The 23245-nt window shown below is 41.3% G+C and overlaps 1 protein-coding gene across 6 annotated transcripts; it reads left to right on the top strand.

The window, feature by feature from the left end:
* Window positions 1-720: 720 nt before the first annotated feature.
* Window positions 721-22842, top strand: CDK7 (cyclin dependent kinase 7). Of its 6 annotated transcripts, none has more exons than XM_054185520.1 (12): window positions 722-886; window positions 1218-1277; window positions 2511-2544; window positions 4397-4464; window positions 6366-6434; window positions 8045-8155; window positions 10544-10662; window positions 11709-11808; window positions 13671-13757; window positions 16937-17086; window positions 18736-18883; window positions 22308-22842. In XM_054185520.1, exons 1-12 carry the CDS (start codon window positions 821-823, stop codon window positions 22322-22324), a joined length of 1029 nt encoding a protein of 342 aa, XP_054041495.1. In that variant the 5' UTR covers window positions 722-820; the 3' UTR covers window positions 22325-22842. The 6 variants fall into 6 exon arrangements, with proteins under 6 accessions (XP_054041498.1, XP_054041495.1, XP_054041494.1 ...); XM_054185519.1 differs by lacking the exon at window positions 22308-22842 and adding an exon at window positions 21618-21827; XM_054185521.1 differs by lacking the exons at window positions 722-886; window positions 22308-22842 and adding exons at window positions 3760-3863; window positions 21618-21827 and having other exon boundaries at window positions 1212-1277.
* The last annotated feature ends 403 nt before the right edge of the window (window positions 22843-23245 follow it).

Below are 23245 nucleotides of genomic sequence, written 5' to 3'. Positions count from 1 at the left end.
AACCAGGTTATCATAGAACAGTTTTGGTTAGAAGGGGCCTTTAAGGGTCATCTAGCCCAGCCTCCCTGCAGCAAGCAGGGACATCTCCAACTAGATCAGGTTGCTCAGAGCCCCGTCCAACCTAACCTTGAATGTTTCCAGGGATGGGGCACCTACCACCTCTCTGAGAAACCTATGCCAGTGTTTCACCACCCTCACTGTAAAAATTTCTTCCTTTTATCTAGTCTAAATCTACCCTCTTTTAGTTTTAAACCATTACCCCTTGTCTTGTCACAACAGGCCCTAGTAAAAAGCCTGTCCCATGTCTCCTGCAGGTCTCCTTTAGGTACTGGAAAGCCGCTATAAGGTCTCCCTGGAGCCTTCTCTCCAGGCTGAACGCCCTCAACTCATCAGCCCTTTCCCCACAGCAGAGGTGCTCCAGCCTCTGATCATTTCTGTGGCCTCCTCTGGTCGCGCTCCAACGGCTCCATGGCTTTCCTCCGCCAGAGCTGGCGGTGGGTTCTTCCGGGGCGATGTAAACCGCTGGCTGTTCCAGCAGACGGACATCCGTGGCCGATTACCGCGACGCCCTCTCTCCAGCCGATCAGTTCCCAGCCCGACGCCGCCGTCCAGTCCCCGTTTGCAGCCTCCGCGGTCCGCCCCCCCGCCGCGGACGGGGCTCGAAGGCGGCTCTCGCGAGGCGCCGCCGGCCGCGCGTGCAGGGGGCGGGGCGCGGGGCGGGGCGCGGCCGGCGGGCCGGAAGCGGCGCGGCGGTGTTAAAGCCCCGTCGCCGGCTGTGCGTCTCCCCCGGCGCGGCCCGGCCCCGGTGGCGGCGCCAGTCATGGCCATGGACGCGCGGGCCCGCGCCAAGCGATACGAGAAGCTCGACTTCTTGGGGGAGGGACAGGTCAGCGGCCGTTGGGGCGGACGGGCGGCCCCGCTGAGGGCCCGCTTGTGACCGGAGGGGCCCTGCGGGTGCCGGCGGCCGGGCCCGGGCCCGTCTCGCCTTACCCGGCGGGGAGGCGCGGCTGTTAAAGGGCGGGGGGGGTGTCGAGGGGACCGTCCGGCTCTCCCCCAGCAACGGCCCCGCGGCGGGAGCTCCGTGGCCGCCTCCTGGGGTGGGGGTGTGGGAGGGGGGGCGCAGGTCGGTCGGCTTGCCGGGCTGAGGAGCCGGGCTGGGCGGCCGGCGCTGCCCCGGTGGTCACCCAGGCCTCTGTCTCTGTTCTCTTTCTCCGCAGTTTGCTACCGTCTATAAAGCGAGGGATAAGAACACCAACCAAATCGTCGCTATTAAAAAGGTGAGTGTCAGGATGTTTTCCTGTTCAAGTGCCTGGCTGCTCTTGACCTGTCTAATGACTTTAATTATTTTTTTTTTTTTACCTACTTAATGGGTAGTGGGAGAGTAGATGTTTCTTTTTTTTTCCTAGAGCATTTTGTTTATTATCTAGTTAATCTGTCTTTATCAGTTGATACATGCATCATCCCCACCTCTCCCCAAGAAGAGACACTAGCTTCAGTCTTACTACATTTCTGAGTTTCTGAAGGGTCTATAACATGACATTTCAGTTATCCGTTAAACAGATTTATTTTTTTAAAAAACACATTTACAAACATGATTAGTCCTTGATAGTGGCTTTTTTTTAATCTTTCCTCCTGCTGTGGCCCGTTTCCTTCAGTCCAGAAAAGTTACTCTTGATTAAGTTCTTTAGAATTTGTGATAGTTTTTTTTGACAAAACTGATCTTAAATCTGGAACTTACCTATGTGAATACAAACGTTGAAAATGTCAATATTGTCAGAAAGTGTTTCGCTTCACTGCTTGAAGAGATTGCAGGAAGTTTTTGTATTAAAAATAGGTGATTAGCTGTGCTTTTTGAGGGGTGAAAAATGCATGTTACAGTGCTTTGGTTAGTTAAAGGGCCTACTTTACTAGACTAGTTGAACCATATCAATAGTAAGTAAGTTTGTCTGCTACACTAAGCCCTTTTAGTATTATAATACTTTTCCCATATGGTTGCTGTTGTGAAATGCATTCTTGTTTGTATCAGAATATTTTCTTAACTTTTAAAATCTGGAAATATCAGTGGCAAGACTTTGGACTTGAAAATTTCAGGGCAGTAGATGACTGGGATAGAAGGACTTTAAGGCAGCCCAATTTACAGAGTATGGAGATTTTACTAGAATCATTCTAAGATGACTGTCAATTACTTTGCCCTCATTCCTCCTTGGGGAGAAGCTCATTAGTGGTATAATAAAGCTTTGTGGCTACAAAGCATTTTATGCTGCCAGTTTGCAGTATGTCTGTTTTCAGTGCTGTCATGACTATTTTTAAGCAGTTATAAAAGCTAATGTTGAGACAATTATTTTTTTTTTTAAGGGGAAAATAACCCCAAAACAACCTCAACCCTAGCTGGTACAGCACTTAATGGTACTGAAACTCATTCTGTTGTAGAAGAGTAATACTAAAGAATATACCCCCTACTGTTGGGGCAGATGGTTTAACCTTATATAATATGAAACATTTCTTTTCAGATTAAACTGGGACATAGATCAGAAGCTAAAGATGGTGAGTTTCAAAACAAATTCATGCTGTAGCAGCTGTGTTTTGTTTGCTTTGTTTTTGTAAATTGGTATGCTTATTTTCCACACCATAACTAGGCTGAGAAAAATGAGCTCAACTCTTTTAGTGTAAGGCTGTGCGTGAGAGGATTGCTTCCCAAACTGCAGGGGCAGAAAAAACGCAGCAGAGGTATCTGCATGCATAGTTTATGCCTAAATATGGGTATATAAGTGGCTAGGTTGTTGATTTTAGTGGAATACAGACATGAATATAGCATACAATAATAATGTTTACAGCACCGTGTTTGGAATACCTTTTTGTATTGACGCATCTCTGTGCCTTAAATATTTAAGATGGGTGAGAGTATTTGTCTCTGTTTTCAGATATTTACTTTTTCCTATTTTTGTAATCTATGATGGGACAAAAGTTAATAAAAACAAGACTTTGAATCTCTTGTCTCTGGGTGGGTTTGTTTTATATTGGGAAACTAAGTCCACAGAGCAGTGTTTTTTGATCATGTGCTCTGACCAGCCATATGCCTTTAGGCATGGATATTGCAAGTAAAAATCTAATAATCCTGGTCTTCTCTTACACCTGTGTAGTGCAGTAGAATTTTGTATGTGTGTAGGCTGCTACCCTTCAGGGATCCTGCATCAGGTTACCAACTTTCTGCTGAAGAATCCTTGCTCTCAACTCCCCATTCTAAGGGAAGAGTTTTTAAAGAGAAACCGAGCAGTCATCCCTGAGTCTTGCAGTTGAGCTGACTGCCAGAGAGTCATGATCCATCTGGCTTTCGGTGGAGTAACATCTTTTAAGGACAGTCATTACTCTTGGCCTATACAATGTCTAGCTATAGTTCAAAGATGTTATTAAAAATGATGATCATGTCTGTTTTCTTTGTGGCATCTGATAACCTGGTGTACTTTTTTTGAATCAAAGGCTTTGCCCGCGTGAAAGCAGCCATTGTCAGCTTGATTCTAAAATCGGTAATTAAAATAGGCTAAGCAGGAGTGTAAAATAATCCATGGAGCTTTGATCAAACCTCTGCTAGAGTCTTACGTGTTGAACCACATCCCAGGTTTTGGGAGAACACTTGTTTTTTCAGCTCTTGCACCCCTGAAACTTCCTGCGCAACATACCACAGGAGCATTTGCTTGCCAGACAGTTTTCATACAAACCATGCATACCAGCATTTTTGAAGGAGGAATTGTTACCCCGCAGGAATCATGGTTTGATGCCGTGCAGTCAGTGTGACTACCAAAGTGCACCATCCTCCCCCTGTCTCTTCCTCTATAAAATCTGGCTATTAAGGGATTCAAGCAAAGGTGAGCAGGTTCTGGCCACTGTACCTTTTAGGCCGCAGCATGAATATACAAAAATGTAAGTGCCTTGCTTTATTAAATAATGCTATGTCAAAAAGAAAAGAGAGGTATTTCTGAGGTTTGTCAGGGTACCCACTCCTGGAAGTGCTCCACATCGAAGAACTGGTATTTGCAAGATGTGACTCTTCTTTAAAGTAAAACCAAGGCTTACAATACCCTGAAAAAGGTAGTTTTTTTCTCTAGACTTTTGCTCAGACTTTCCCTTCTTGCTGAAAGAGCGACACATTGCTTCATAATCTAAAACGGATTACTGTGGTGTAGAATTTATTTGCTGTGGAAGAAAGTGTGTGTCCACTTTTATTCTGCAGCAAGTACATCTATGGTATTGTACTTATTATTTAGCAAATTGTTGAGTGGTCAGAAAGTAGTTTGTGGTAGTAAATAATGAGCGAGGAGCAGAATGAGAGGTTTCTTTGTAGCTTAATCCAAAGCTTTTAATCTTGTTCTGTCTCTTATACTTTTTTTTTTCACTGTAGGAATCAACAGAACAGCCCTCAGGGAGATAAAATTGTTGCAGGAACTAAGCCATACGAATATTATTGGTGTAAGTAAAATGAACACCACTTCTAGAGTCAGTCCTCAAATACTTTTGGTACACTTTCAAACTGCAATTTAGAATTAGTTACGTCATGGAGATGCTACTTAATTTTATTTGAGCTATTTTATCCAGACCCAAATGGGCAGTAAAGCAATTGTAACAGCAAATACCTACTTCAATAACAAAGGCTAAGTAGTTTCTTTTGAAATCCTCTTACTTTCTAGCCTGGGGCTATGTGGATGTTAATGGTGGTGAGAATTGTGGAAATTTGGATGATTTTTGCATGTCTCTGGTAGACTTGCAAAGAGTGCAGTGCTTAATTTACCTCATTGTTTGCTTCACATGGAACTGGTGAGAGCCAAAAGCAGGCTTTTTAAGCAATGGTAAAGTGGGATTCATGTGGCTTATTAGGTTTTAGCATGCTATCTAAAACCTCTTTTGGCAGGAGCAAAACTTGTATCTTTTCAGCTGCATTTAGGTGGACTTGCAGCTATAGATACCCAGCTGGAGCTAAAGATATTTTAAAATTAGCTATTAGTGATAATTTGAAATTCTGCTATAAATATTAGACCTAATATGAATTTTCCAGATATTTTATTTAACTTTTTCAGAGTGAGATATATGTTTCTCTTCTGGATTATGAATTTACTTTCAAAGTGGTTGCTTTAGCTATCAAAGTTAGAGGATGTGCAGAGAAAGACAACTAAAATGACAAAGGGATGAAGTATCTTTATGAAAAAATCTGGGGTTCCTCATTCTGGAGAGGAAAAGGCTGGGAATGGGGAGGTCTACAAAACTGAGGTGGCAGGTGAAGTGCATGCAGAACTGATACTTGCAAAACTCCACATTACTAGAAACAGGACATGTGTTTAAAACGTATTTGCATCAGGGGAAGGGTGTGTGTGGAAATTGTAGTGCTTGACACAGTGTGTAGTTAATTTCTCGAATTTGTTGCCACAGGCATCGTAGAAGCAGATAGCATCAGCAGTTCAAGAAGAAATTAGACAAATTCGTGATCAGCAGGTCCATAAGCAGGTTGTACCCCTCTTAGCAGTCCTGATAAAACTGTCGTTGATACTGGAAGTGTAAGCAGTGTGAGTTACAAAAAGTGGCCAAGCCCATAGGCTCACCTGCATAATATCTCCTGTTACCATGGTTTCTGCAGGGGAAGAGCATGAGCACAGTCACTGCTGTTATGAACTATACAAACAGCTGTCTTGCAATTGTGTAATTCACATGGTTGTCCGACTGAGGCAGTAAGGAATGAGCCACACCATGGAGAGCATACCTTGCTGATCATGAGAATAGATGATACGTTGTTCTTGCTCGACATCATGCTTGTGTTCTTTCAAATTAGAAACTGATTCTGTCGTTATACAGCTTCATCTTAAGAAAGGACCTGTTGCATGTTCTCCCAAAAAGTTGATGGTTTTTTTTATCCTAGAAAGCTTGCTACAAAGATGAATACATGCCTAAGAATATCTTTGAAAGGAAGTTAGTAAGCCTAGTGCTTAGAATTTCTAAATACTGCATCCTTACTGAATCCATGGGAAAACTTACTCTGGGCTTAAGAAAGGGTAGGAGTTTTGTAGAACAGCAAAGTTTGGGGAGAGGACAAGGTGTGCGTTAGGCTGTCTGTTGTAGCTAACAGGTAAAGTTAATTCTTTCACTTTTTTTTCCCCTAACTCTAAGAAGGAGTGGAAATTGTGTGAAATGTTATTACCATGCTTAATGGGGATTTTTTTTGGAGACTGAGTTAAGAACTAGTAAGAATTTTTGTATTGCAAGGTGAAAAACTTAAACTAGTTCAGCGAACTGAAAATCCACACACAGACTACAATGGTGCAGAATTTTAGAAAACTGGAAGTATGAGAGTATGTTTCATCATAATGTATTTTGTTTTACAGCTTCTAGATGCATTTGGGCACAAGTCCAATATTAGCTTGGTATTTGATTTTATGGAAACAGATCTCGAGGTAAGGTTTTTTTTAAAAGACTTCTTATTTCAGTATCTTCAAATGCTTTTTGAAAAATACTACTTTAACAGGCTTACATTTCCCCATATTAGAAAGATGACTTTCATCATGTTAGTTGGTTAAGATCATGTCTTAAAAGTAGTTTGAATAATTTGACAAATTTTGTGAGGTCTCAGCTGATAATGTCTTTGCTTTTACAAGCTTGTCAGCATGATACTCAAGAAACAGATAACGTTTACCATGTCAGTTTTCTGGGACTGCAGTCAGGGCATAGAGCCTCTGTCATAGATCAGCATCTCAGAGTGCAATTATTAAGCATCATATCATCAAACATGTTCAAGTGTGATACTAAAGTATGCCAAGTGATGAGCTGATGAGCTGCTAATAAAATCACACACACTTGAGCCATTATTTGAAATCTAACAATGCTAAGTACTTGCAAATCAGCATCTTCCAGATGTTTCATTCTCCAAGACCTTAAGTCAGTTTGCCAAAATCTTTGAGATATTCTGATGCAAGATTCTTCGTTTTGGAAGGCTGTGCTAGATGTCAATTCATGCCAGATCTGTATGTGCACACAGTACCCCTACTCTGGACTGAAACTAATGTAGCTGTTAAGATAGCTCATTGCACGTATCCTGTTAAGAACTGTGGCTAGCATTTAAAATATTAAAACACTGACACTCTTGCTGAAACCTAGATGAATGCATGACTGAAAATGTTAGATCTTTTTTTTTTTTTTGCTAATAGAAGATAAAGTAATAAGCAGACTTTCTAGAGGATTCATTCTGTTTACTTAGTAACCATGCAACATTTAGAGCTGAAGAAGATACGGTGTACAAAGAAGAATTAAATACTCTTGTACTACATAATGCTGTGGTATACAGAGCATTTAACTGTATTGTGGTATCACTCAGGCCAGCATCTGGGACTGTAGCTTGTTGTGATCGGGCACATGCTGCATACTTAAATTTTGTGTAGTCTTAGGCAGCTAGTTTGTAAGTCTCAAACAACTCAAAGCTTAGGAAAGGTTGTTACTCAGCAGGACAGCGATATTAAAAAGGAAGTTTTGGGCAGTAGTGTTGAATACTTTCAAACAGGGTGTTTGCATAGAATTTTAATGTTAAAAATCAAAGAATGTAGAAAACATAAGTGGATTTGTTAAAATATAGTAAAGTGGCCGTACCTCTTGGTCTTCTTGGGAATAGAAGAGGAAACTTGCATTTACAAAGGTTAGATGCGTAGGTTGCACAGAGAAAGAAGGAGTAAGTTTCAAGTTTACTGACACATATATCATTTTTATGTCTACATCTTTGTCTTGTAAGTTTGACTATCAGCCTGGAACTGAGATAAAATAATAAACTCGTTTCCTCCCCTCCATTTTCTCATTTGCTGGTTTTGCAAAGTTCATGTAGATCATCTGGACTCCCCACTTCAATTTCTAATCTGCACAGTAGATGTATTTTTCTGGAAAAAGGGTGAGGACAGTAGAGAATATGTGACTGCCAATTCAAACTTTGTCTTAACTGTTGAAATAACTTTTAAACTGAAAGAATGAAAGTAAGTTAAACTTGCATGGGAAGCTTGACTATCACTGTAACACTTCACAGGTTATTATAAAGGATACCAGTATTGTGTTGACACAATCTCACATCAAGGCATATATGTTGATGACGCTTCAAGGATTAGAATATTTACATCAGCACTGGATTCTACATAGGGTAAGCATGTACTAATTGACAGCCTTTATGCTATAACAAAAGTCACATTGATAGAATTTGAGTCTAAAGTCTAATAAAGATAGTTTTGAAGTTCGGATGTTTTTAGTCCATAAGCATTTGTGCTAGCTGTTTTAGAACCGTAGAATCTTCATGGTTGGAAAGGACCTTTGAGATCATTGAGTCCAACCAAACAACCTACAATCTCTGCCACTAGAGCATGCCCTGAAGTGCCACATCTAGATGTTTCTTAAATACCTCTAGGGATGGTGACTCAACCACCTCCCTGGGCAGGCTGTTCCAGTGCCTGACCACTCTTTCAGTAAAGTAATTCTTCCTAATATCTAATCTAAACCTCCCCTGCCGCAGCTTCAGACCATTTCCTCTGCTCCTGTCATTATTCACTTGGGAGAAGAGGCCAACCCCTGCCTCTCTACAGCCTCCTTTCAGGTAGTTGTAGAGGGCAATGAGGTCTCCCCTCAGCCTCCTCTTCTCCAAGCTACACATGCCCAGCTCCCTCAGCCTTTCCTCATATGACCTGGTCTCCAGACCCCTCACCAGCCTGGGAGCTCTCCTCTGGACACGCTCCAGCACTTCAATGTCCCTCTTGTACAGAGGGGCCCAGAACTGAACACAGTACTCGAGGCGAGGCCTCACCAGTGCCGAGTACAGAGGCACGATCACTTCCCTGCTCCTGGTGGCCACGCTATTCTTGATACAAGCCAGAATGCTGTTGGCCTTCTTGGCCACCTGGGCACGCTGCTGGCTCATGTTAAGCTGGCCATCCACCAGCACCCCCAGGTCCTTTTCTGCTGGGCAGCTTTCCAGCCACTCTTCCCCAAGCCTGCAGCGTTGCTTGGGGTTGTTGTGACCGAAATGCAGGACCCGGGACTTGGCCTCATTAAACCTCATACAGCTGGCCTTGGCCCATCAATCCAGCCTGTCCAGGACCCTCTGTAGAGCCTTCCCACCCTCAAGCAGATCAACAGTCCCACCTAGTTTGGTGTCATCCGCAAACTTACTGAGGGTGCCCTCAATCCCCTCATCCAGATCATTGATAAAGATATTAAACAAAACTGGCCCCAAAACTGAGCCCTGAGGGACACCACTGGTGACGGGCTGCCAAGAGGATTTCACCCCGTTAATCACAACTCTCTGGGCACGGCCATTCAGCCAGTTTTTAACCCAGTGAAGAGTACACTTGTCTATGCCATGATTCGCCAGCTTCTCCAGGAGAATGCTGTGGGGGACGCTGTCAAAGGCCTTACCAAAGTCCAGACAGACAACGTCTTTAGAGAGACAATAGCAGTACCAGGAATGTTAAGAATTACTGATGTGGTTATAATGTAGATATTTATATAAACATGTCACAAGGTACATGTGATTTTGATCAGCACTTTGAACTGGGTCTGGCTGGGATGGTTTAAACTTTGTTCACGACAGCCCATATGGTGCCGTGTTTTGGATTTGTGTCTAAAACAGTGTTCATAACAAACCGATGTTTTTTGCTGTTGCTGAACAGTGTATGGGCACTGTCAAGGCTGTCTCTTTTTCCCCCGCTCTGCCCTCACCCCAGTGGGCAGGCTGGGGGTGGGTGAGAAGTTGGGAGGGGGACACGGCTGGGACAGCTGATCCAAGTTGCCCAGAGGGATATTGCATGCCATGTAATAATATGCTCAGGAATAAAATCTGGTGTAGAGGAAGAAGGGTGTTTTTTGGCTTCCAAGGTGGCTGTTGTTCAGAGACTGGCTGGGCATCAGTCTGCTTGTGGAAGGTGGTGAATAATTTCCATTGCATTGCCTGCTTGTTTGGGTTTTTTTTCCTCCTTCCTTCAGCTGTTAAACTGCCTTTATATTGCTCCCAGAGTTGTCTTGCTTTTGCTGCTCTTGCTTTCTCCCCTGTCCTGCTGAGGCGGGGGTGAGGTGGGATGAGAACAGAGTAAGTAAATGTCTGTGTGGGTGCTTTGCTGCTGGCTGGAGGTCAACCCACAAAACACTGTCACTGTATTAAACTGTATCACTTCCATGATTTCTAGTTATTTCAAACATTTGCAAGATTTTTTTAATTATTCATTTGGCAATTATGCAGTTAAGACATTACTGCTGTTCCTGCAGCAAAGCTAAAAACTACCAAGAGGCAGGGGTTTTTTTAAATGCTGCAGCTTAAGTATGATGATATTCAAATGGATGTGTTTCACTACGATTTTCATGTACAATGAAATACTTGATTTCCTTGGGGCTTTTTTCATTTTTTTCCTCACAATGTGGACTTGCAATAGAATCAAAAGCCTACATTTTTGAATACTGTTATGGCACACCTACCAGGAGGTTCATTATATGTCTGTTTTTATCAACACTGACGAGATTCATTCTTTGCTTTCTGTACTGACAGGATCTTAAACCAAATAATTTGTTGTTAGATGAAAATGGGGTTTTAAAATTGGCTGACTTCGGCTTGGCAAAATCTTTTGGAAGCCCAAATAGAGTTTATACACACCAAGTAGTAACAAGGTAAGACATTCTGTTTTGTTTCTTATGTAGAGATCCTGTAGCTGTTTTGCAGTGTCTCTTGAAATGTATCAAATCAATCTGTTCAAAGTTTGGCATCTAGCTCATGTGATATGGCTGTATCAGCAAGATCCTCATAAAGGAAATGCAAGAAGGCATTGTTTAGTAAAGTCTCTGTAAGAACTGCTAGTATACGCATCCATGGTGGTTTTTCTGGGATGTGATACTCTTTTGAAACAGATGGAAATAACACGTATCTGCCTATAAGCCTGGCTTTAAGAGTTAAGACAGCTGTTGCTGTCTGCTAATCATGAAACCTAGAATCTTTTTTTGTAGCTAGTTGCATTATCTACTACAAAACAAAAGCTTGAGCCAATTACAATATTTCTTAATGTTATTTATGCCATGCTTATTTAAGGTATGTTTTAAAAAGCAGGACTCTAAAATGCGCAAGGTATTTCCTTTTGTCTGCTGTAATGCTAAAACTACTCAGGCTAAGTTGGTTTGTTCTAACACCTTTATTTAAAAGGCATAAATGGTATGGTAGATTGAAATGCAGCATGTATAAGATCATTGCATGGAACTTGATTATTCTTCGGCAATGGAAGCAGCTGTTAAACAACTGTTGTCAAGATTCATTTTGCATAAAACTAGTCTCTGTACTTGGGCATGTTGGTATGGAGTTTTTTGGAAGCTGGAAGGAATTCTTTGTAATTTCCTCAACATAGAGTTTAAAGAAAATTTTGGTTTATAACATGCAAATCTGCATGTTATACTTTTTCCTTTGCACATCTGCTGTTCTGTTGCTTGTTAATCGTCTCAGTTGAAACTGTAGTTAATTTGTGGCTTTATGTGACACTGTGGTGAGGAATGCACAATTTTGTTCAGTCTTTCTTAAAACACCTTGCAGGGTAGAGTACAGCTCTTCAGTGTCTGAAAAATATATAGGTAGGAGCAGTATCTTCTTTGTAGTTCTTGTATGGCTACAGTATACAGCACTTGACCTGATCAAAGGCAGGTGGTTTTCCCAAAATGTGTTTTCTTTTCAGGTGGTACCGAGCCCCAGAACTATTGTTTGGTGCTAGAATGTATGGTGTTGGTGTCGATATGTGGGCTGTTGGTTGTATTTTAGCTGAATTGCTCCTCAGGGTAAGTCTTCAAGTGTAAGCATTTTGTATTTCTCTTCAGTGCATCACAACTCTGTATGTGGACTTTCTCTCTTCTGCTAACAGCAGCAGGTGAAGCCAGTTAGGCTATTTAGGAAAGAAAGAAGAGGAGGGGGGGAAAAGCTTCCAAAACCTTGCTAACTTTAAGGAAAGTGAAGTTTTGGAATAGACTGAGGTTCTATAAGCATCGCAATCATTGGACGTCTTTAAAAGCAGCTGGATAAAAATATTGCAACAAGCTGTCACAGTCTTGCCTTGGGGAAGGTTGAGTAGATAACTAACTCCTCCAGTCCTCTGAGTGTTATCCTTTCACCCAGGCTTCTATTGGTTTTCATTTGCTATCCTTCAAGAAATGGGACATCATAGATACAGGCAATATTCTGTCTCTTCTACATTTTTCCCCAATAATTGTAAAAACTATCACCCGTACCTCAACTGTGGGTTTATTTGTAATGAGCAGAAGACTGATGTTCTAAGCTGTGATTAGTTGACAATACTGGAATTAAGGTGAAAGTTAACATCATGCTAATCCTATGCCACTCCTGAGTATAGTACACAGATCCTTAAGTATGTTACACAGAAGTAGACCATTTATTATGCAGCTCTTTGCAGAGGACATGAAAGCGTGAGGTGGGGAGTGGAGGGTAGGTGCACAGACACAGCTGAAAGCATGAAATAGCCTGCAGTATAATTTATTGTCCATGAGTAAGTGGCTTCTCTTTGGTTTTTGCACTGTACTTTAAATGTTTGTGTGGCCATGTGGTGAACGAGATTGGGGAACTGGTTTGTCTGAAAACACCTTGAAAGAAATCCTTTGCCTTGGTTTATCACACAAACAGGTGTACTGGTACCATTTGGTTGGCAGTTCAGAAATGGAAATGTACACTTGCTGTTTAAGCAGCACTAGTGATGTGTAAATAGGCATTAAACCTGCTAAAGTTGGATAAACTCAAGGAAAGTCAGAAAGCAAATAAATTACTGAATTCCGTTGATTCTTTCTTTTTTCACAAAGCAGAAAATGAGTTATGGTTCAGTTTAATCACTGTGATAATTTTAAATGCATCTGTCCTTTTTCTTCCTGAATGTACTGGGTTGAGGGACAGTGCAACTTCAGCGAGCCTCACAAAAGCAGTTTATGTTCAAGGGGCTTTCATGACATGAAAATTTAGTATGCTGCCATGTACTAAATGTTCAGGGATGTTCACTACAGTCTTTCTGTCCTACTTAGTTAAATGCTGCCTCTAATTCATAATTTTGCTTTGGTCACAAAGTCCCTTTTTATTGCACTGTGTTCCTGATGCGCAAGCTACAGCTTGAACCGGGCAAATATCCCCCTTTCTGTCTTCTACCTAGTTTAAATGAGACATGACACTGATTAGGCAGTTTCTGTCCTAGTGGGTCACTACTCGTCCTCATGCTGTGATCTCATTCCATCACTCTAACTGCTGCTTGTGTAATGCAGTTACAATAGACTTAAAATGTCTTGAATATATATAAAACCTAACTGCAGGGAGCAGATGATAGAAATATCACTGTGACCAACAGACTTTAAACTGTCAACTGAGATGTAAAATCTTTCCTTTTTTGTGTTATTTTATGTTAATGTGGTGGTTTAATCTTACATTTAGCTCTGCTATCAAGTCAGTGATATCCAGCCTGAGTTGCAAGACACCTTCAGAATCTGTTTGGACATTACTAGACAGCCTCAAATATTCAGTGTACCTCTTTGTGGGCAGCTGGTATACAAAGATATTTAGCCCTGCAATTATGAGGGATAGCTCAGAGCTCCTTCCTAGAATTGAAGTTCAGAAGCTGATTCTACCAAATGCTGCTCCCTTCTTCCAGGTTCCTTTTTTGCCTGGAGACTCTGATCTTGACCAGCTGACACGGATATTTGAAACGCTGGGCACTCCAACGGAAGAACAGTGGCCTGTGAGTCTCTTCGTTTAACAAACTGACATTAGTTTTCCTTGATACTCTCTATTTCAGCTTTTGAAATGAAATTAAAGGGTTCAACAGAATACTTGAGTAGATTTTCAGAAGGCAGCTGCCTGGTCTCACAAAGCGGAGGATAAGTAGGTGAAATTTATTGTGTCTGTTGGCAAATCTCTGATCAATATAGCAATGTTGTTAGCATTAAGCAACGGTAATAAATCTTCCTGGTTTCCTTTCTGTTTGTATCCAGTTTCCCATGGCTATTAGTGTGAAATTATGGTTGTTGCTTAATGTTCTTGAGATGCTTGATTAGTTAGTCTGCTTTAACTTGAAAGGCTTTAATCACTTTCAGAAGTAGGAGCAATTTGTAGGGACTTAAGTTGGCCTGGGTAAGTTATAGTTTGGGATACAGTAAGAAACACCAGATCAACAGCTTTAGGGATAAACAACTTATCTCAGAGTAACTGTACTGTAACAAACACAAATTAGTAGCACAATCATTTCTGTTGAGATGACAGTAAATTCAGTAATTCACTAATAAATTCACTAATACCAGTAATTCACTGGTATTCACTAGTATTCAGTAATTCGCTAATACCAGGCCAAACTTAGCATCAGGGCACACGATGACCTACCTAACCCTGGTTATCAGGCAGACTGACAGGAAGCAAGGCCTAACTTCTGATGAGTGACTTGGACCTGCTGACAGACACAAGGAGTCCTGAATTCCCTGATCAGACCATCCTCTCTTGTAGTTGAGTTGTGGAATCGATCTCTGGACTTGCTAACCAGTCATCACATCCCACCTCTCGTCTCCCTCTGTGCTGTGTTTCCTTTGTGTGAGTGGTGCTTGGATGCTACCTTAAGCAGGGCACAGTCACCAAATGTGCTGGGTTGAAGCTTTAACAGTGGGATAACTCCAGTGCTCGTGTAATCAGTGAGCGACAATGGTGGTTCTGCCTTCCAAGTTGCAGGTTTGGGCTAAGGTTTCCACAGTTTCATCTGCTACTGTTGGGCTGCAATCAGTTTATCATGAGTGTCACCGTCCACTACCACTTCCACCCCCCAGATTGCAGCAGTGGCATCTGCTCAGTCATTCCGCCTAACCTCAGCCATGGGTTGAGTAAACCAGGCACCCTCCTGTTGTGTGGTGATAGGATGGACTTTAATAGGCAGATCTGAGTGATCATTGGTAGCTATGGGAAAGGTGAAGTGGGTGAGAATACAATGCTTGGGGCCTGAAGGTTAGGCTCCATCAGTGATGATGGCAATACCAGGAACCCAATGTTGAGTGTCAGTGGATTGAGCTCATCCTTCAGGGAAAGGAATGTTGTGAAGGATGTAATGAAAAATACGATGCAAAACATCTATTAGGGAAGTCGTACTTCACTGTGACTGCAGGAAGAACTGTGGGTGGTCCTGTGAACATGCAGACTACTGCAGTGTAAGGGAAGTGGTCCCCTCCAGTGTGTGATCTATGGATGACAAAAATTTGAGCACCAGTATCAATGAGGCAACGCAAACACAATTTATCGTTGATGGTGCGACATTTACCACTAGGTTGGAAGTCCATGTAAGCTACACCTTCCATAGCACCTCAGAGGGACTTGCGGCTTCTGACAAGCACCCTGTGGGGCTAACTGGACCTCTAATAATTTTGGGTAGTGCAAGGCTGGTGTTTCCAGGCTCCAGCTGATGGAATGGCAGGAGGGGCACTTGGGCCTTTAGCTCTGATGGGAGCATGTGTGGCACAATGCAGGAGGCTGGCAAGAGGCAGTAACACTGATGCTGGAACCCTGTGTATTGCCTGTTCAGGAATGCCAGGAAGGCCTCCCGTGTTTCAACATGCCTAGGGAGCTTTTTTAAACTTACATGAGCACAGCAGGGTTTGGTGGTAACATTAGCTGCATCTTCAGGGAGACATGAAGATAAACAGTGCAAAAACTACCTTTTGTAATAGCAGGGACGATGTGGGGCTGGGTGTACCTGTAAGGCCAGTGCCTGTTGACTTAAATGTCTTTCGAGGGGACCGTTTTTGATTAGTAAACACCACCATGTCTCAGTAAGATGATGTCCCCATAGGTCTTCATCTCCGCAGGGGCATCTAAAGCATGATTGATAACCCACCTAGCTATGCTCAATTCTAAATTTGTGAGATTGGCCAGGAACAGCTAGGGTCCTCAGTCCTCCTCTGTCAACATAAGCTGTTGATGACCAAAAGACAGTCTATATTTTTTGCTGGAATTTGTAGTCAGATTCCAGACCCTAAAGTGAGGATCTGGGCTTTTGATTCTGAAATTTGTATGGTATCCCACCTCCTACTTGCAAGCCAGGCTAAGTAATCCACAGTAACAGATTTCTGATAGTGCTTGCTTAATTTGGCTAGGTGTATGTTTGTGAAAGGGTGTGTAGAAATACTTGTGATGTTTCCATTAGCTCATTTTCCAATGCCATTTCCAATGCCTCCATTACTCAGTTTCAATAATTGATGGGATTCATAAGTCTGGGCTTCAAGAATTTGATGTGTCATTGTTTGATTCCAAATCAGACCAAATATTTCCTTCCCAGTCTTCTTGGTCAATATATAAAGCTTTATGTATTTTTATTGCAGAAACTCCCTTTTCTGTAGCTTCCAGCTGGTGGTCAAGTTTCTCAGGCGGGTGCTGCCACCAGGGGAACCATGAAGTGCTTTAATTTCTCCATGCAAGCCTGCACACTTTTAACACAGGCTGTGGGTAGAGTCTTGTAAACCAACATAGGCTGAGTATCCTGCTGGGCTTGAGCTAACCCTTTTTGTAAGGAGACAGCTTGGGCTTTGGCTGCATTCAAACGGTGCTCAGTATTTCTGAGATTGTGAGCAAAGAGGAACAGGCAGAATAACTCTCCTGGTTTTGTGTTTGTGAATTTTGCTAAAGTAGCTAGGAAAAAGGGAACAGGTAGTTCCCTCCATCAGACAATCTGGTGTCTGTGGGCAGGGCAAAACAACCAAATAGGGCACCCACTACAGGGTTGGGGCAGGTAATGATCCTGTGTACCATATCAGTGACCAAGTGTTAGCAGGGTCTTTCGAAACATAATTTTCTTCTGCTGAAAGACAGCCATACAAAGTTCCCTTTCTGTGAAAAGCTGAACTCTTTCTAAGTTGAAAAACATACATGCCATTTTTGCCTTTGTAGGGTATGACCAGTCTTCCAGATTATGTCGCATTTAAGTCTTTCCCTGGAATGCCACTTCAGCATATCTTTAGCGCAGCTGGTGATGATTTGCTCAATCTTCTGCAAGGGTTGTTCATTTTCAATCCTTGTACAAGGGTTACAGCTACTCAGGTATAGTACACTTGCATTATGTCCTAATGTTCATTAACCTGCTGTTAATATCAGATAAATGTGTTTTGAAGCCACGTTTAAAATTCAAGGTCATATAGCTCTGTCTATGAAATACTAGAAACATTTTTCTAGCATTATATAGAGAGAACTCTAAAAGGCAAAAACAGTGCTGACTGATCATCTCCCTCCCCAATTTAGAGCAAAGGTAAACAGCTACAAGGTGTATGAGTCACAGCCTTCAGACAGTCTTTGTATTTGAAATTCAAAATTCAGTCATTTAAAGCTTGAAACTTAAGTTTTAATATGGCATATCGTTTCCTGGTTTTGAAAGGTTTTCATCCTTAATTCATCCAGTCTCTTCTTCAATTTCATTTAAACTTTTTTGATTCTTTTTTTAACATGAAATTCTGTGGTGATTTAAACCACTGTTCTGATTTGAACATCCTCTTCCATTATAATCGGGTAAAACTGATCTTAATTTCACTATTCCTTGATGGGGAGAAATGGATGACTCTGAAAATCTTGCAGAATGTTCTGGTTCAGAATATTAATTTCTGTTGTTAAGAAGATACAGCAGTTTGCAGTTTCAAAACTCTTTCTGTTACTTTACACTGCTAGGGAAGCATGCAAGAAACAGGGCTGTCCCCTTAAGGCCAATGCTCCCTCATTTCTTATTAGACAAGGCAGATGCCAATCCAGAAGATTAGTGCATGTGTTATGTATCTTTTTACTAGAAGGCCTTTTCAGAGCACATTCAGGTTTGGTTTTTTTGTCATCATCTTTAAGAAATTTCAATATAAGTTTCCACATAATTAGTTCTGCTAGCCTTGGAACACTTTCTGTATTAGTTTGTATGGATGAAGTAATTTTACAGCTCATATTGTAGGATGGTGACTTGAATATATATGACTTTTTTTTGTGTGTAGCATTTTTATTGACAATGTCACAGTTTAAGGCAGGAAACAGCTTGTGCTTACTGTATTGTCTTGATTTATAGATGGCATTGAATATCACATAACTGACATAAGCATAAGAGACAGCTTAGGCTCTTTCCCTTAACCACAGTTTATGGAAGCTGTGAAATTCCTAAAATTTAAACTAGAGTATGAAATTCCACTACACAAAATTAACCCTGCTCCTTTGTGTTTGTCTTCTGCTGTAATTCAAACTACATTTTTCTTACAGTGTAGAAACAGCATAGTTAAAGAAATTTTGGGGAAAGACCTGTTGCAAAAGGTAGAAAAATAGATGGTGTCCAGGTCCTGGATCTGAACAAGACTTCAGAGATACTCTTTTATTCATTCCTACTTTCTTCTTTATCCTCTTGTCTCGTCTGTCTATTCAGAATGTAAACTCTTCAGAGCTAGAAACTTGCTGTTTGTACAAGACCTCCTGCAGAAGACTTAGTCTAGAGTTTTGTTAGGATGTCTGAACACTAGTTAAAAATACCAGTACACAATTGTCGCTTACAAACTGAAGTGCTGTGGTAGTCATTCAGAACACAAGACCTTGATTTTCCCCAAGGCCACCTTCTAGTATAAAAGTGCCCAAGTAGTTTTGAAGTCACAAATGCAAGTGCTTTATTTCATTATAACCTCTGTATAGGTGGTGTTCTGACACTTGGTTATTTTTCTTCTGTTATCATTAAGGCATTGAAACAGAAGTATTTCAGCAACCGACCAGGACCCACTCCAGGAAGTCAGCTGCCAAGACCCAATTGTCCTACAGAAGTTGTAAAGGAGCAACAAAATGCACTTTTAAATGTAAAAAGGAAAAGAACAGAAGGAATAGATCAAGGTAACCTCTTAATGTTTAATCTGTTTTAAAACAGGAGCTATGTGCTCAGGGAGAACGTGATACTTAACGGTGTTCAGAACAAAAACTCTGAATGGACTATGTCCCTGGGTACCAGCACCAGCTGAAGCCCTGTAACGATTTATGTCTTAGGATAAATGCTTTAGGGTGGGAATGACTTCCTTCTGTGTTCTAACTTCTAAATGAAGCCTCCAGTCTTCCCCAAACAGTAGCATGTACTTCATATCTTCACGGCAAGAAAAGCTCTGAGGACTCGAGACCTATATCTGACACTAAATTACTCAGACCTTCCAGTACAGAGGGAAATACTGGTTCTTAAACTTGGAGTTGATCTTAACAGCTGGAATATGCTAGATAGCAGCTGTCAGGTCAGCATCAGCTTTTTCTTACTTCCAGTACAAGACTGTTTTGATACAAGAGTGATACCTTTTTGGAATGGAAATGCCTCCATGGAAGTGCATTTCCTCTTGAATTTGGAGAGACAGCTACATTATTAGAGTTTAACTTACTTTTTAGGCACTTTGACTTACTGTTTCTTAGTCCGTTTCAAATTAAATTAGTTTAAGATTCTGTTCTCAAAGAAAAATTTAATTAGTGGACTATTTGCATGCTCTCTGCTGACCATAGTACCATGAGTCAACTGAGATTTGCGAACTTCTCAATTTACCATAGCTTAGGTAATTAATTTAAGCTTTTTAGCTCGTTTTGCAACACTATGTGAGAGTCTCTGAGTAGTGTTTTGTAATAAATGCCTTAAAATATGCCTGTTAACTAAAGGACAGCAAAGAGGAAGAAATGCTTTCTTCAGTCCTGCGACTTAACCATTTGAAGTCTTGCATTTAACAATAAGCAAAGTTTTCAGAGCTGCGTCAAGCTAGAACACTAATTACTTTAATGTCTTTCCAAAAGTCTCATCTTCAGCAAGAGGAAATCAGATGTGTGTTGAATGCCATGAGTTTTGAGATGGGCTATAACTAAGGCATTTAGGATGTCAGCATTACTTTTTGAGGCATTTGAGTATCAGTATAAAAAGCAGTATCACTTCCACTAAGTGCTTCTTGAAGCACATCAGAAAATCCATTATGCTCTGTTGTTGTCTTAGCTGGGCTACGGAACCTGAGGGTCTCAAAGGTAGATTCCCTCAGGCCAACCAACATTAGAGAGAGACGATGTTAGAGCTAGCAAATCTGCTACCCTGGATTTGACATCCTTTTACATGGCATTATCATCTAAAGTTAAAATTTTAATATTGGTTTGGAAGAACAATTCTACAGTCTTTGTTTAAATAAAATTTGAAGCACGGTATGTTTTTATTGCTATTGAGGGTGGAAATGTGCAAGAGTAATTTCAAAGAACAGTAAGTTGCATCCCTGAAATTCTTAGCCTGGCCTGCGCTTGCATTTTGCACGGTACATTCTCTTTCCCTCAGCCGTGTTGAAGTAGCACTCTGGAACTTACAAGAATGGACTGAGTAATTCCTGATGGGTGCCCTCTTATCAAATATTGGCATTGGGGGCTGGCTGCCAGGAGAAATAATATATGCCATTTCCATAAGTGCTTCTTTTCCATAAGAACAAAACCCTCTAGCCTGTGGGGCGTGTTCACCAAACCTCACTGTGCAACAGCTGTACTTCTCAAAAAACAGCCCCTTAACTGTCCGGGGAAAACTAGATGGATGACTGCCTGTGAAAAGTATTAAGCATGCATCATTTCTAGCTATTGCTACCACTTATTTCTGATCAGTGAGGTACGTGGAGACACTGATGCTATGATGACATCATTGTCCATCTTCTCCAGTCTGGCAAACGTTTAATCAAAAACAGTACTACTTTCACAGGACACCAATTTCTAGTCACATTAGTCTGCATTTCTTTGGAGCCATAAGTTTGCAAAACAGTATAAAAGTTACAGCACTATACTTTTTCTTGAGTTAACATAGTATAGGGAATCTGTCTGATTTCAAAACTGTCCTACATTGGTTTGGAAAAAAAAAATACCGTTCTGTTCATATCTAATGTTAAGAATGTGTATTGTTTGGGCATTCGTTGAAAGTTCATGGGTATGACTCAATGTCAGTAGAGGAGACCTCTGCCTATAGGGCAGGCAGAAACAGTTGGATCCTTTCATGGTAAGCTTCATATCCATCCCAGAAGGTAGCTATGGCTTATTCTACCTACATTATAAATCAGTAGCATATGAAGAAGTGAGAGGACAAGATATGGAACAGAATCAGAAAAGTACTGCTGCCTCATCTATACATCTGATACTGACAAGGACACAGTTAAAGAATGAGGCAGAGACTAAAAGGGCTGTTACTTCCTGCAGACAGCTTATTGCTGGGTAGTGATAGCATGTAAGAAAAATCATGGAGAGTGTATGTGTGGTGGGACAGGGTTAAGCCATAGAATAGCTTGCCTTTCTTAGGTTTAAAGGTGGAATTAATGGCTAACTTTTTATACGAACACAGAGAAATGTATCCCAAATGCAATTAACACTTAACTATAGAATTTGATGCTCATTTGGAGTACACATACTGATTCAAGTGGGCTTTGATTCTAGCACTCTTTTATAGATTCATTGGAAAAAGTCATCATACTTGCTGCTGCAGCAAACTCAGAGTAGATGTGTCTCGAGAATAGTATCAAACAAATGCTAAAACCTTGAGGAGGGAATCGAACCCCTTTACTTTGGTAACAATGTGATTTACACTTTTCAGGATTACCAAAAAAATTGATTTTTTGATTGCTGTGGATGGTGGATGAAAATGGCCCAAGTCCGAACCATTGAAAAACGCTGTAATAGTCACTGGATGGTTATTTTGTAATATTTTCATATGTAAAATCTGAATTTAATATTTTCTTGCTGAAACTGAGGTTTATTAACCCTACTTTTTTTTCCTGAATAAAAGTATTTGTAAGCAAAATAAGATTCCTTTCTCTGTTTTACTGTCTCATTACTTTGACTTATGCTGTGAGGTAGTAACTGTCAAAAGTGCTTGCTGGCTACAGATCTACACAGACTAATTTTGCAGAACCCTTATGCTGAATCACATGCTGTTCTGTACAGATGCACACCCTAAGGAGGAAAATGGCAAATACAGCCTTCTCACCTGGAGCTTAGATGTACGTGTGATTGCCAGCCCTATAATAAATGTTGGAAAAAACTGCATCATTTTAAGGGGAAGGCAGGATGCTTTTTTGTTCCAGTTAATATGCCAATGTAATAACAAATGAGTTTGCATGTGCTCTCTCAATGAGCATTAAGACTTTCCAGGGACACATCCACTATATTGAAAACAATATGATCCAGAGATTGAACGTGAAGTATTGAGGGGTTGGTTTTGTTGCACACTCCAGTCTTCCGGGAGAAATTGTCTGAGAGCATATAAATACTGTTTCCTTCACAGCCTCAAGATTGCAATGAGATGGAGGGAAATGCAGCTGGGAAAACTATACCAGCCCTCCTGTCAGCCGGTGGCTGTTGAACAATTCATAGTGCAGATGCTGGGCTCAGCTCTGTGGCCTGATTTCCAGCATGGCTGTGTTGCAAAGCGGCTGCTGGGTAACCAGACTTCTGCAATGGAGAGAAACAAGCCAGTAGGTGCTGTTGATGCAGCTTAACCACATGCCCACCCCTGTTGTGCGCTGGATCTCGGGGATACCTGGTGAGCCGTTGTCATTTTCCCACCTGTGAACAGCTTTCAGCGTTCTGTTTTCTAATGTATGTGGCAAGTGTATTAACAGAAGACTTTGAGGCTTGTAGAGGAAGAGCATCCACCTTCTTGCTCCTGCGTTACTTCATTTTATTCCTACCTTGAGCCAATGTGAAGTGTGCTGGCCTTGTAAGGGAGAACAGTTACTAGTCTCCCAGTATCTTACTGTGTTCTGTATTTTGGTTGGTGGCAGTTGAAAATTAAACTTCAAGTTCCTACTAAGATCTAATTGACAGTGTCAAGAAAATGTTTTTCAAATAACATTAGTTACAGCAGTTTTTACCGTCTGTGTAATCAAACATCATCATCCTGAATGCAGGCTGGGGGATTAAGAGAACTGCAGTCCTGCTCCTCAAAGGCATATGTACAAAAGTGCTAATCTGAATAGGGAAGAGACAGTTAAGAGTACATTGAACTTAGCTAGGACAGCATTTTGACTGGACTTCAAAGCCTGGAAACCTTCAGCCCCTGAAACAGGTACTGTATTTTTCAGTGAGTATCCTAACTATTGGGTATAACAAATAGACTTTGCATGGCAATGACACTTTAAGTATTTTGCCAGCTCTGCTTTGAGAGTAACACCATTTCCTTCTTGTCAAATGCTGCGTATGCCTAGATGATACCTTCCCCTG

Source organism: Rissa tridactyla, chromosome Z, assembly GCF_028500815.1.
Source record: "Rissa tridactyla isolate bRisTri1 chromosome Z, bRisTri1.patW.cur.20221130, whole genome shotgun sequence".
Lineage (NCBI taxonomy): Eukaryota > Metazoa > Chordata > Aves > Charadriiformes > Laridae > Rissa > Rissa tridactyla.
The sequence above is the reverse complement of the archived record's forward strand: the minus strand, read 5'-3'. Positions and strand labels throughout refer to the sequence as shown.